This window comes from Camellia sinensis, chromosome 1 (genome assembly GCF_055761805.1).
Source record: "Camellia sinensis isolate YWXY chromosome 1, ASM5576180v1, whole genome shotgun sequence".
Taxonomy (NCBI): domain Eukaryota; kingdom Viridiplantae; phylum Streptophyta; class Magnoliopsida; order Ericales; family Theaceae; genus Camellia; species Camellia sinensis.
Window position 1 is genome coordinate 23,265,666 of NC_138961.1, and position 15,033 is coordinate 23,280,698.

General features: G+C 35.6%; 1 protein-coding gene across 2 annotated transcripts; it reads left to right on the forward strand.

Annotated features, from left to right (window-relative positions):
* On the forward strand, positions 1 to 13,377 carry LOC114285677 (rhomboid-like protein 19). 2 transcript variants are annotated; one of them, XM_082873754.1, is made up of 9 exons: positions 201 to 305; positions 592 to 716; positions 945 to 1,017; positions 11,222 to 11,282; positions 11,403 to 11,569; positions 11,905 to 12,010; positions 12,136 to 12,338; positions 12,445 to 12,582; positions 12,859 to 13,377. In XM_082873754.1, exons 3-9 carry the CDS (start codon positions 953 to 955, stop codon positions 12,959 to 12,961), a joined length of 843 nt encoding a protein of 280 aa, XP_082729880.1. In that variant the 5' UTR covers positions 201 to 305; positions 592 to 716; positions 945 to 952; the 3' UTR covers positions 12,962 to 13,377. The 2 variants fall into 2 exon arrangements, with proteins under 2 accessions (XP_028084555.2, XP_082729880.1); XM_028228754.2 differs by lacking the exon at positions 945 to 1,017 and having other exon boundaries at positions 1 to 305.
* The last annotated feature ends 1,656 nt before the right edge of the window (positions 13,378 to 15,033 follow it).

The following is a 15,033-nucleotide window of genomic DNA, read 5'->3' on the forward strand; positions in this document are numbered from 1 at the left end:
CACCCCAATTGGGGTTAAGTCATTTTTCTAATTAAACCGATAACAAGAAGTAATAAATACTGCTTTGACGAATTTTATCAAAATCGGACGACATGGAGCCTCGGTCCACGGAATAATATGGTGTCCCGCGTCCTAGCAGATCACGATATCGTCGACGTTATTATCACCGCCTGTGATCTACAATTCTAGTCCTCCTATTCAGAACTCGAAGCCAAACTCAGATCAAAGCTTCGTTCCGAATCAAATCAAATCTCCGATCAGTATTCGGAGGCTCCGCCGCCATGAGTTCTCCGGCGATTTCAGGAGTATGCGCCACCTTCTCTCTCTCTCTCTCTCTCTCTGTGTAAATATATATATATATATATATATGTGAGCTATGAGTGCAATGCTCTCTTAAATCGATAGTAGATCTGTGAATCCTAAGAATTTCTCTCTCTATGATCGCTGAAAACGTAGCATTTTGCTGTAGAACACCATTAGCTTCTTACTCCGCATTGATCGCTTCGCTCGATTCTACATTGTTTTACTGTGTGTATATATGTATATATATATATATGTATGTATGTATGTTTATGCGTGTTGAATTGGCAGGGGACGAGCTTCTTCAGTGGATTTACTCGGCTGTGCAAAGGCCTTGCTGTAGTACTTGTCGGTGGACACATTGTCGTTCAGATCCTCCCCTCTGCTGTGACTTATCTTGCCCTTATCCCCGCCAGGTTATTCTCTGTTTAACAAATTAATAATTTTGCAGCCTAGTTTTAACTTATTTATTCTTTGTCGTAAGAATCACACTCGCACGAGTTCACATATGATTTATGTATGACAGAATTATCAATCTAGAGAGAGAGAGAGAGAGAGAGAGAGAGTTGTTAAGCAAGATAATATGACATCCAATGTGCAGGGGAAATTGTTTGGATTTTGACAATCTTCAAATGCCTTTTCAGTTGCCAGGATGAATGATAAGAATGGTAATGAGAGACTGGGAACTAGCATTGGTCAAACTATTAAGGCATTTAGGTAATGTTTGGTTCACTCGAATGAAATGGAGTGGAATTAACATTCCATTAAAATATCCATTCTAATATTTGGTTAGACTGAAATAATAATAACAAATGGAATTATCTTTCATCATTTTAATAGAATGGTCATTCATAGGAAAGTCTAAGGAATCACTATTCCATTCCAACTCATTTCAATGAACCGAATAGAGCATTAGTAATGTTTGTTCTTTTGACTCTTTGTTTGTTGGTTTTGGTTTTGGTTTAAGCTAGAGTGTAGTTATGACCTGTCTAGTGGTAAATTGAATGTTTTAATGGTAAACTGGATTTAACTCCCATCAAGTTCTATTAAAAATAAGTCCTAGTAAAGTTGTCTCTAAAGGTAATTTTTTGTCACGATTCTTTTACGTATGTCGCTAAAAATTGACAATCAACAACTCTTTTTTTTATCACGAATTTTATAAGTTGTCGCTAATACTTACAATTAGTGATGTTTTTCTATGATAAAGTTTTCAAAATATCATTAAAAGTTAAAAATTAATGGCTTTTTTGTGACGATTTTTTTTAAAATGTTACTAAAACTTATAATTAGTGACATTTTTTGTGACAATTTTCAAAATATCATTGGAAATTAACAATTATTTATTTTTTTTAATAGTGTTTGATGAAAAAAGCCATTAATTATCATAGGACCTATTGGACAATAAGTCCATTTATACACGTAAGTCCCCCATATTTTAAGTTGATGCTATTGATATTGCAAATTGAAACCTGTTCGAAGGTGTGAAAAAAGAAGGAATGGTTACAGCATGAAGAACAATGTGTTTTGGGATTTGGGTTTCTTTCAGGGTTGGGATTTATATGGCTTTTGGATTGGGGGATTTTCGTGTTGAACTTCCCAATTCCCAGTAATGGCGAATCAACATGCCCTTTCTCAAATCTAGAAACTGATCCCAAGTCATTTTGATTAGCAGCTTAAACTTTTTTGCATGGCAGTTGTAACTTTCTGTATGTAATGAATCTGATTTTTAGAATGCAAGTTTGGAAAAAAGTTAGGTGGAAAATTTGGGAACTTCTGTCCAGCATGAAGTGAACTACTTCCTTCAGTATTGCGTTAGTAGTTTAAAGTCAATATTGCAATTAATTCCATGGATTCACATCCAATGAAGGAAACATAACCTATCGAAATTGAAGGAGTTGTCTTGAATGAGGATTGTTTTGAATTGTAAAATGTTTGTGTATTGTGGCAATATTTCTCTTTAAATTGTGTTCATTCTTCTTTGAAGTAACTCTATATTCAATATTCTCGTCTTATCATAGGATGATTAAATTTTGAGGGCAAACTACCAATAGGTCCTATTAGTTAGACTTAATTTCCATCCAGTCCTATTGAAAATAATTCTTAATACAATTATCCTTAAAAATAATTTTTAGTGACGAATTTTTGCATGTTACTAAAAATTGACAATTAGTAACTTTTTTTGTCTCGTTTTTTTTATAAGCTGTCACTAAAACTTATAATTAGCGACTTTTTTTGTGACGAAAATTTTAAACAGTCGTTAAAAATTAACAATTAGTGATGTTTTTTTAATAGTATTTGATGAAAAGCACCATTAATTCTCATTGGACCTATTGGACAATAAGTCCACTTATTGGAACTTACATGTAAGTCCCTCATTAAACTGCATTGAATATTTGTTATGTGTTGTGATGTATATTATGGTATGAGGAATCATATTAGTCCATGTTGAAAAAGGGTGGAATTGAAATTTAATACTAATGACATGTTTCCACTATCTAGATTCCATGTTAGTTAGCCAACTTCTTGTTTATATTTATATTTAAATTTATTTATTTATTTTTTTTTTAAAAAAAAAGACCCTTTGATTAGTTGTTCTTCATAAGAAAATGTTACAAAAAGGCGATATAGTTGTTGGTCGTAAATTATATATATTTAGAAAGATAGTCTTACCTTTTCACATTGCAAGGAGAGGAGTGAACCGTAAATGTCCTCTACTTTCTTTCCCTGAAGTGGAAGCTCTCAAATAAACCTGTATCATGGTTGAAAGTTCTATTTTCAACTGCAATCTCGCACACTTCAAAAAGTTCCTACTATCCAGATGGCGGATTTAATTGAATGTTATAGAATCCTACCAATAATTGAATATCTTTGAACTTTGAGTTTTAACGATACTTGGATGTATTAGAAACAGGCATTGCATGGTTGAAAAAGGAAGTAAGCAGCATGGAACTTTTGGGTTCAATTAGTGTTTTTTGACAGTCAGTCAAACTGTAGTTACGCACATACATTCACTGGCTTTAACTATAGATATTAACATTTGTTTGTCACTACCACTGTATTGTGTGCTGATTATTTTATGTGGATGATATTGTGGATACTTCACTTGACTGACCTAGGAATAGTAAACCTTCTTGATAGTTAGAATGTAAAATGAAGGAATTTAGGGTTGAGATTTAGGAGGAGGAAGAAGAAGAAGAAGAAGAAGAAGAAGAAGAAGAAGAAAGAGAAAGAGAAATTTTATATATATTGAATAATCATTGTACCTCAACTTTACATCAGTCAAATATATATACAAACCCTAACATAGCAATATGACCATCGTACCCTCAACTTAAGGAAATATGAACAAGAGAACAAAAGAACAAAAATAAGTATTCCAACACTTCCCCTCAAACTGGAGTATAGAGATCAAACATGTCCAACTTGACGGATAAACGATGAAACGAAGGCCGAGCCAAAGGCTTGGTTAAAATATCACTCAATTGATCAGCAGAACGAACATAAGGAGTCACAAATTGCTTGCGGAGTAAGAGATCACGAATAAAATAGCAATCAATTTCGATATGTTTGGTGCATTCATGAAACACAAGATTATTGGCAATGAAGATAGCAGCCTGATTGTCACAAGTCATGTTCATAGGAGTGGGAACAGAAAAGCCAAAATCTTGGAGCAGAGATTGAACCCAGAGCATCTTAGAAGCAGTATGGGCCATGGCACGATACTCAGCCTCGGCACTAGAACGAGCAACAACAGTTTATTTTTTGATACGCCAAGTAATAAGATTACCACCAACAAAAGTACAATAGCCTAAGGTGGAACGGTGGTCAATCTTATTACCAGCCCAATCAGCATTACTGAAACCAGTGACAGACAAAGAGGAAGATGGGCGATAGAGCAAACCCCAATCTAGAGCACGCTTCAAGTATTGCAAGATACAACACACAGCCACAAAATGGGTTTGGCGGGAAGCATGCATAAACTGATTGACCACATCCACAACATAGGTAATATTTGGACGAGTGATAGTGATATATATTAACTTCTCAACTAATCGACGATAACGACCAATATCGGGAAATAAGTCTCTAGTGTCACCCTCAAGCTTGACACTAGAATCCATGGGAGTATCACTCGGGCGAGTGCCTAAGAGGCCAGTCTCAGTAAGAAGATCAAGAACATATTTCCGTTGAGAAAAAAACATGCCCTGAGAAGAGCGGGCAACTTCAATCATAAGAAAATACCAAAGATGGCCCAAGTCTTTGGTGTGAAATTGTTGTCCCAAATACTGCTTCAAATCAGCAATACCACTGGAGTCACTCCCTGAAATGATGACGTCATCCACATAGACAATAAGAACAATACTCCCAGTAGACGAGTGGCGAACAAAAACAGAGTGATTAAAGGTGGAACGGTGAAATCCATAGGCAAGCACAACAACACTGAAGCGATCAAACCAGGCACGAGAGGACTGCTTAAGACCATACGAGGCCATCTGCAATCGACAAACAAAATGCTCTTGGTCGGGAACAACATAGTCAGGGGGTTGATCCATATAGACCTCCTCTTGGAGATCACTATCAAGAAAGGCATTCTTGATATCAAGTTGATATAAAGGCCAAGACTGATTAACTGCAACAGAGAGAAGAATCCAAACAGAGTTAAGACGAGCCACAAGAGAGAAGGTCTCCAAGTAATCAACACCATAGGTCTGGGTGTAGCCTTTAGCTATCAGGCGAGCCTTAAGTCACTCAACAGTTCCATCAGGAAGATACTTAACAGTATAAATCCAACGACAACCCACAATAGATTAAGTTCCCACGTCTGATTTTGATGGAGAGCATGCATTTCCTCATCCATGGCATGCTTCCAACCGTAGATGGACATAGCTTGCTGATAGGTGTGGGGAATGGAAATACTAGACAAGCTACAAGCAAAGGAGTGAAGACCAGGAGAGAGGCGATCATAAGAAATGAAATGAGCAATAGGATGTTGAGTGCAAGTTCGTTTACCTTTGCGGAGTGCAATAGGAAGGTCATCAGATGGCATATCAGCAGGTGGAACAGGGGCCTCAGACGAAGGAGATGAACTGGTCGGGCCATTAGACACAATGTGACGAGCTTGAGACCGTTGATAAACCTGCAAAGGAAGGGTAGAAACGAGAGGAAATAGAGAGGATATAGGAGTAGATATGGAAGGAGCATAAAAGGGAAGAGTAGGAATGAGCGAGGTTGGCTTCCCCTCACGAGAAGAGAGAAGATCAATGGATAACTGTTGCCCAGATGAAGAAAAAAACGGAGTAGGCTCAAAAAAGGTAACATCAGCACTGACAAAGTGGCGACGTAACTCAAGATGATAACACTGATACCCTTTCTGAGTGCGAGAATAACCTAAGAACACACACTTGCGTGCTCGAGGAGATAACTTATCCAAGCTAGGGTCAAGAACATGGACAAAGGCCATACAACCAAAAATGCGAGGAGGCAAGGGAAAAGGAGATGTTGTGGGATATAACAGAGAATAGAGAGATATGTGTACAACACTAGAGGGCATGTGATTGATAAGCAAACAAGCAGTGAGAACTGCATCGCCCTAAAACTGTTTGGGGACATGCATATTAAACATTAGTGTGCGAGCAACATCTAACAAATGGCGGTGTTTCCGCTCTGCAACACCATTTTGAGGGGATCTATGAGAACAGCTAGTTTGATGGATAATACCATGAGTATCACAAAAGGTAGTTACAATAGATTGCACATATTCTAAGGTATTATCAGACCGAAATATCTTAATACGTTTGCCAAATTGAGTAAAGATTTCATTATAAAACTTAGAGATGATAGAAGGCAAATCAGATCTTTGTTTCATTAAAAATAACCAAGTTATCCGAGAGAAATCATCCACAAAAATAACAAAATAAAAGAACCCATTAACAGTGGGAGTTTTAGAAGGACTCCAAATATCTGTATGGACAAGAGCAAACGACTCGGACACACGACTAACACTATGACTAGGAAAAGTGTTAGAATTCAATGTATAAAAAGAAATAGAGAATTGTATTATTGATTGTTGTATTAATATCTTGATATATTACAATAATTCCTATATATAGAAGAGTAGGTGGTAGTAGGTGGTAGATGGAGTAGGTAAAGTGGAGGTGGTAGGTGGAGTAGGTGAAGTGGAGGTGGTAGTGGTGTAGTGGGTTAGGTTTAGTGGAGTAGGTGAGGTGGTAGTGGTGTAGTGGGTTAGGTTTAGTGGGTAAAGTAGGTGATAGGTTTTAACAGCCCCACAAAAAGAACTACGGTGATGCTTCCTAAATTGGCAGGCTTCACACTTAATCTAAGAAACATAACTCAAACTCGGAATAGCTAACTTGAGCTTGGCTAAGGAGGGATGACCCAAGCGAAAATGCCACTGAAGAGGAGATACACTAGCACTCAACATAGTAGATGGAGAATAAGGAGAGGTCTCAGTGTCCAAAAAGTATAAGCCATCCTTCTCATGCCTTGAGCCAATCATCCTTTTGGTCTGGAGGTCCTGTAAAACACATGAAGCAGGAGGAAAGGTTATTGAACAATAGAGAGCTTGAGTCAATTGGCTAACAGAAAGCAAATTAAATGGAAATTTAGGAACATAAAGACCAGAAGGTAAGGAAAGGGATGGAGTGGGATGAAGAGGACTTTGACCACAGACAGGTCAAGAAGATCCATCAACAAGTATAATGGTATGATCAACAGGTCTAAGAATATCAAAAAGAGAGGAATTACCAGAGACATGGGAACTAGCACCAGAGTCCAGGAGCCAAGGCTGAGGGGACTTAGCCACACATGCAATATTACCTGAACTAGCCACGGTAGCAGTAGAGGATGAAGGTAGACTAAGCCGGAGAGATTGGACAAGAGCAGTAAGCTTACTAATCTGAGTAGTGAGTGTCTCATGAGAATTAACCGGAGAAGCATCCGAGCCAGTGGACAACAAGGAAGACTATGAGGATGGGACATCTATAACCTAATGGACATGATCAGGTTTGCCATACTTCTGCCAACACTAAGGTTCAGTATGACCTTGGGAACCACAATGAGCACACTTGCGATCACCACGTGTACGAGAACCAGGTCCACTACTACTTCCACCACGTAAACCACCACATGAGCCACCACTACGAGAACCACCTCCACGAGAGCCCTGGGAACCAGATGAACCATAAAAACCCCTGTGAGTAGACCCATGATAAAGTAGAGGACCCAGAAGTGGATTGTGCTTATCCCAATGAAGAGCGTAACAGCCTATGAAGCACGAATACTTCAAATAGGGTGACGTATCAGTATCGTATCAGTATCGGATACCGATACTCCTTGGATACTCGCGGATATGTATCGGATACTTATTGAAAGTATCGGATACTTTTTAATTATTTTTTCATTAATTTTGGAGTATCGGATACTTAATTTTGAAGTATTAGATACTCCAAAGCATGTTTACTTGTTTTATGAAATTAGAATTGTAACATTTCTTGCATAGTAATATAATATAATACAATATAATTGTAAGTATAAAAATAAGAATATTTTTCTAATACTTTGTTAAGTCTTTCGATAAGAAGAGCATAGTGAGTTAAATAATAAAATTTATCAAATTGATGTATTCTAATTATTTCATTCATGTCCCCTATAACTACATAGAAAGTAAGAATTAATAAGAGAATATAACAATAGTAAAATTAATTATCAATAAATAAATAAGCAAGTAAACTTGAATACAATATTTTTCACTAGTGTCAAAGGAAAAAGTATAGGGACAAGTTGTGAATTGTTCTATTATTGTAATATAAATATATTAAACTTGATATCGAAATGAAATATTTGCAAGACCTATTAAAAATTTAAGAAGTAAACAAGCTACTAGCTTAAATTAATACAAAATTCTTAAAGATTAATATTTTGCATTATAAAATTATATTGTGGTTTCTCAACGTTCTTTAGCTTATGTGTAACTCACTATTAATAATTTTAAAAAATATATTTTTCAGAAACGTATCCTAACCGTACCGGTATCCTATTTTTTTTGGTTTTGTCGTATTGCTGTATCCGTATCGTGTCGTATCCGTATCTGTGCTTCCTTGGTAACAGCTTAGAATAGGCATTGGCAGCAGAAGAGTCTCATTGGCAAGAATCTGATCTTTGAACTCGCGCAACTCAGGATCTAAGCTAAAAAGTAAAGAAGCCATCATAAACTCCTCTCAATGTTGCTTCTGCTTGTTCACATAAGTAGTGAAAGGTCGATACTGCAGTAACTGATCCCACGAAGTCTTAAAACTACTATAATAATCAGGGAGAAACTGGCCAGATTGACGCATAGCAAAAATTTGTTCATATAACTCATAGACTCGAGAGGCATTACTTTGATTTGAAAACAACTCACTAAGGGAGTCCCAAATGTCCTTAGAGGTATCACAAAATTCCACGATAGTAGCAACATGTGGTTCCAGACTATGCCAAATTCAACCCATAACACAAAATCCTCACTACACCAATCATTTTAAGTTTTATCATTAGTAAATCGCTAATGAAGCGAGACTTCTTCTTACCACGTAAGAAATTTTTGACGGCATGGGCCCAAGCCAAATAATTGGCACCATTCAATTTCTTGGTAGTGATAGATTTAGGCATGTCATCATCCTTACCCATAGTTATAGCCTTAGCCTCAATCTCAACTATAATGATCAATCACACAAAATTCTCAATATAAGCATGAAAGGGGCAAAATACTTGCAAACAACTAATACCCACAACAATCAGCACCAACAATTACCAATATAGACACAAAACTAGCTCAAAAAACAAAAATCCACAGCAAAAATAGGTAAGAGTGAGGAGAACACAGGTCTGCCAACCAAATTTGGACCCAAATTAGACCAACACACCAACTCAACAGCAGAAATCAATAAATAGAGAACAAATATCCCTTGTTAGAAGGATTTCAACCCTTATATAGGAACTTTCAATAGGTAGAAATGAAGAAAACAGTGTTGCTAGACCAGAAGTAAGCAATAATCGAACAAAACATCAACCTAACAGTAGCAAAGCCACAAATTAAGATCAAGGACTCCTAGGGTTGATATTTTCGGCTCCTAGGGTAGAGATTCCAATAAGAAAAAAATAGCAAAAAGCAGTCTCAAGAGTAGATTTGAAAAACAGTCCAAAAAAACATGAAATACTTTCAAAAATCGAAAACTCACATTAGGGATAATCAAAAAATTTCACAAAAATCACCATAAATCTCAGGAGGCAATTTCGAGTCTAGGGGTGAAGGACCCGTCCGTACAGTTTTTACGTCATGCTGACGTCATCGTACGACTGATGATATCAGCACATCTCGGTCACCTCAGATCATCTCCAGAGTCAGTAGAAACCTTTCTGATGAAGAATAGATTGTTCTAAAATGTAAAATGAAGGAATTTAGGGTTGGGATTTAGGAGGAAGAAGAAGAAGAAGAAGAAAGAGAAATTTTATATATATTGAATAATCATTGTGCCTTAACTTTACATCAGTCAAATATATATACAAATCCTAACATAGCAATATGACCATCGTACCCGCAACTTAAGTAAATATTAATAAGAGAACAAAAGGACAAAAATAAGTATTCTAACATTGATAATGGCCATGCATGTGGCAACCATGTAACAGCCTTTCTCTATTTCATTCTCAATGGTGATCATTTTAGGTTTAGACTAGGAAGCATGGATACGGATACGGGATATGGCGATATGCCAAAATCTGAAAAAGTAGGATACTAGTACAGTGGGGATACGTTTGTAAAAAAAATATATTATAATTTTAATAATGTAATATGCATGAAAATAAAACTTAAAGCAAATTAATAAATAAATAGAGGGATTCTTATTAAGCTAAGCGTCTTCAAACATTCATAAAACATCCAAAACTAAAAGCAAAAGTAAATGCAAATTAAGCATCATCCTTTCATGCCAACACCAAAAAAAGAACGAGAGCAGAGAGAAGAAACGTGAGAAATTGAGAGAGCGAGAGAGAAGTGAGAGAGACAATAAAGATACATCAATTTGACAAATTCTATTATTTTAACTCTTACTATATTACTCTTATCAAAGAATTAAACAAAGTATTAGAAGTAATATGTGACTTCGAGTATCTGATACGTCGAAATTAATAAAAAATTAATTAAGAAGTATCCGATATGTATCTGCGAGTATCCAAGGAGTATTGGTATTCGATAAGCATCCGATTCGGATACGTGTCCCTTTTTGAAGTATCCGTGCTTCATAGGGTTTAGATTAACAATGACTTCTTCTCTGTAACCTGGTAGCTTAAATTATACTATGTTAATGTTTCTTAAGGTCCTTAGGGGGATAAGAAGCTAGTTTCCATAATCAACATGTATTTGTAATCCTTCAATAATTCAACCTAATGATTCAATACCCTTATGCAAGTAAATAAATGAACTGATATGTAAATGAAAGTTGTAATCATGGAAACCTGCTATTCTCCATTGATACTGTCCAAGCTTTTATATTCAGCATATTAGAAGTTAGATGCTTTATCTTATATTCTTCAATAATGTAAGCTAGCTGAGATGAAATGAAACTGATGGCCTTTTCATCAAACCTATATTTGCATTTTATTTATTTTTTTGGGTCTGAGTTCTCTGGCTGTCTTGAATCTCTGGCAGGTCCCATGATAATCTGAATTGGTTTGAGGTGGTAGGTTTTTAGTCAGCAGTTTGCAGCATGTGATTGAATACTTTATTCAATTTTTAGTTTTTACATAACTGGAAATTTCATATTTCTAGCTTCCAATTGTAGTAAGCCAACTTAAGAGACAGCAATGTTTACATGCAGTCCCTTTGCTGAATGACTTAGAATCTCCTCTGTATCTTTATTTGCAGGACAATTCCCTTTGCTTGGAACCTCATAACAGCTGGTTACATTGAACAATCAGTACATGGGGTATGTGTTTCTACTCTGTAAAAATGCAACTGCCTGTTAATCCTTTCTTTTTCCTCATAATGGTCTTGTTGCTTTTAATATTCTTCCTTAGGCAGTTTTGACGGTCACATTGTTTTCCAGGTGATCATCAGCACAATTGGTCTCCTTTTCATTGGGAAACTGCTTGAACCCATTTGGGGTTCTAGGGAGTTCTTGAAGTTTATCTTTGTAGTAAACTTCTTGACTTCTCTTTGTGTTTTCGTTACAGCTATTTCCTTGTACTACATAACAATGCAGGAAAATTACCTGTAAGTTATATGAGGTCCTTGTTCTGGTATAAAAAAAAAATGTGGCTTCACTTTTTAACCTTTTCTTGCATGACTTGCTGTCTTGCCTGTTTTTAAAATCAATTAGCTTTCCATTTGTCTGTTTCTCTTTCATCAATTGAAAAGAAAAATATGTACACAAAGTCAGACATACAATACTGGCCCATCCTTCTACTGTTCGACAACTCAATTACCAATCTGTTTTTTTCCCCCTTCGTAGAAAGTATGTAATTGCTTTTTTTGCACACTTTTTGAACATTTTCTGCCACATCAGCATCAGGTTAATTCTTATTTTCTTGATGTTCTGTTTTTGGTAGTTACATGCGCCTTTCTGGCTTCCACGGGGTCCTCTCTGGATTCTTAGTGGGCATTAAGCAAATCATACCTGATCAAGAGCTGTCTTTGTTGAGAATAAAAGCAAAGGTATGGAGATTTTAACAGAAATTATGGGGTCAGATTGCACCTTCAGATGCCATCTATATGAAATTTGGTGATTTGAAAATATCCCCCAACACCACCTCTGAGGCATTGTTTCTGACTCTATGCAGTGGCTGCCTTCTCTCACACTATTGTTGTCCATTATTATAAGCATCTATACAGCAGAGTCAACAACATACCTTCCAACATTAATATTTGGAACATGTCTGAGCTGGATTTACCTTAGATATCTACAGAAGAAACCAGAAACAAAATTGAGGGGTGATCCAAGTGATGAATTTGCATTTTCCACATTCTTCCCTGAATTTTTAAGGTAATGTAGTGTATTCTGCTATATTTGTTTGAAAATGACACTTAACAGTTGCTCGTCTCTCTCTCTCTCTCTCACACACACACACACATTGTTGGATTGCATGCAGACCAGTTATTGATCCCATTGCTTCAATATTTGAGCGGATGCTGTGTGGAAGATCTGAAACTTCAAATGAAACCAGGGGTTATTCCTTGGGTGGTGCCCCATTGCCCGGTTCTGACCCTATCGAGGCTTCTAGGAGGAGGTAATGTTCCCTATTGTTATGCTGTCATGCTAAACAAGTGTCGTGTCCGTGTCCTACACATGTCGGGCACCTTTACATGGCCTTTGGAGAGGTGTCCATGATTCATAGCCAAGACAGTCTAGTAAAGTGCTATTGTGAAATTAACAGAACCTTAATAAGTTAATAACAATAATATCAATAATGTCTTGAACAATATTGCTGTAGTCTGTGAATTGTCAAGGTTCAGGGAATTATATTGTTTTCAATACTGCCCCTCACTTGTTGTTGAAAGTGCAGAGAAAGGGGCGCTCGAGCACTGGAAGAAAGATTAGCTGCTGAGAGGTTGGCTGCTAGTGGGAGTGAAGAAGAATCGAAAAAAGATGCCACAGATAATGTATAAACTCCTGAAAACCCTACTTTCAAATCCAAACATCCCAGAGAAATGGGTGGTGCAATATTTGATGTTGGATCGCTTTCTGGATTCTGAAGGACAGTTTTGTCATGTGTGTTTGCCTTACAAAAATATTCCTGTTTTGTCAAACGGTTACTTGTACAGTGATTACTTTACCCTTAAGGTAGCGTAGAAACTTGTTCTCTTGGACCATTTGGCGTGCATGTTCATTATACATATATCTTTTGGAAGCCAAGCTGTTTTCCCATGTAGAAAAGTACTCTTAGGTGTTGTTTCTTTATGGCATTATTTCTAACACCTATGGAAGCTTTTTGTGTTTGTAACATTAGCGTACGAACACTCTGCTTGACGGAGAATTCTTTTAAAAATGCAGTATAAGTGTGCGTGTAGTATTGTTATTTTTATTTCCATGAGTAATCTGAGATTATAAATCAATCTTAATTCCAATGATGGATTGTTATTATGCAGTAAAAATTGTAGCCAAACAAATCTGTTTCAATCTCTACTGCAAAGCAGTGTTAGCGTAGCCTAAGTTCATGATTTTTACATTATGTTTGGGAACCTAGGAGAGAAAAGAAAATAAATGATTACTTAAGTTATAAAAAAGAAAAAAAAAAAAGAAATGATTGTAATTTCTTTCCTTTTTGTTTGGATAAATAAAAAATAAAAGAAATGAAATGATTGTGATTGTGATTTCTCTCCTTCTTGTTTGGTTAGATTTCATAAAAGAAAAGAAAAGAAGTTATTTTATGTTATATTATTAAAATAACTTTTTTTATATTTTCAATCATTTTATTTCTTTTATTTTTACAGGGGCAAAATTGGTATTATGAAAGTATAAGAATATATTAATTTCTTTTCTCTCCCAATCTCTCCACTTTTGGAAAGATTGAAAATGAGGGTTATATGAGAAATGAATTTCTCTCCATTTCTCCCTATTTCTGTCTACTTATACCATGTTTGGATTAAGTGATTTTGAGATAAAAGAAAAGAAATGGAGAGATATGCATTTTTCTTATTTGTTTAAATATCTTAAGTGAAAAAAAATAGGGAGAAATGAAGAAAAATTCATTTATCTTATAACTCTCATTTTCAATCTTTCCAAAAGTGAAGAGATTGGGAGAGAAAAGAAATCAACAAATTCTTATATTTTTATAATACTAATTTTGTCCATGTAAAAATAAAAGAAATAAAATGATTGACAAAATATAAAAGGTTATTTTGGTAATATAACATAAAACAATTTTTTTTTTCTCTTATAAAATCTAACCAAATAAAAAGGAGAGAAATCACAATCATTTTTTTTTTTTATTTCCTACTTATCCAAACAACAAAAAGAAGAGAAATCACAATCATTTCTTTTTTTCTTTTTTTTTTTCTCTTATAACTTAAGTAATCATTTTTTTTTCTTTTCTCTTAGGTTCTCAAATAGAGTGTTAAGTTATCTAAATAAATAAGAGAAACACATATCTCTTCGTTTCTTTTTTTTTTTTGCCTTTCCAAATCACTCAATCCAAACATAGCATTAGTAAGGAAAAACAAATCTTTTTGCGAATTTTAAGGGTTGTTTGGGGTGTCCTAAATAAGTGCACTTTTTGACTTTTTATGAAAAAATGTGTATTAAAAATTTATATAAATAAGTGTGTAGAAGAATATAGGGTAGGAGGCCGTACGGATTGGTAGAGGAGCCAGCTGGGTAAGTAGATGAGGAAATATTGTCTTATTTTCGGGCTTTGATTGGATGGTGTTGTTTGGCCCATGAGAGCCATCACGGATCCCCTTTTTCTAATCGGAACCGTTCAATATGTAAAACTTTTCGAGTACTATATGCTTGTAAAAAATCACGTTGATTGGATATCGATAGTTATCCGATCGTGTTAGTTTTTTTGTTAACTGTTAACTATAATACCATCCATTTTTATACAAAACTGATTTGATCATGTAGTTAGCGATATCCGATAAACGTGATTTTTTATAGGTTTATAGTACTCGGCAAGTTCTACATAATGAACGGTTCAGATTATTAAAACAGGACCTATGGTAGGCCCCAAGGAATCCAA

Coding starts and splice junctions, on each gene's coding strand:
- LOC114285677 (XM_028228754.2), top strand. CDS start 282: ATGAGTTCTCCGGCGATTTCAGGA. Junction 717..11,221: donor CTTGCCCTTATCCCCGCCAG/GTTATTCTCTGT, acceptor CTTTATTTGCAG/GACAATTCCCTTTGCTTGGA. Junction 12,339..12,444: donor TTCTTCCCTGAATTTTTAAG/GTAATGTAGTGT, acceptor GATTGCATGCAG/ACCAGTTATTGATCCCATTG.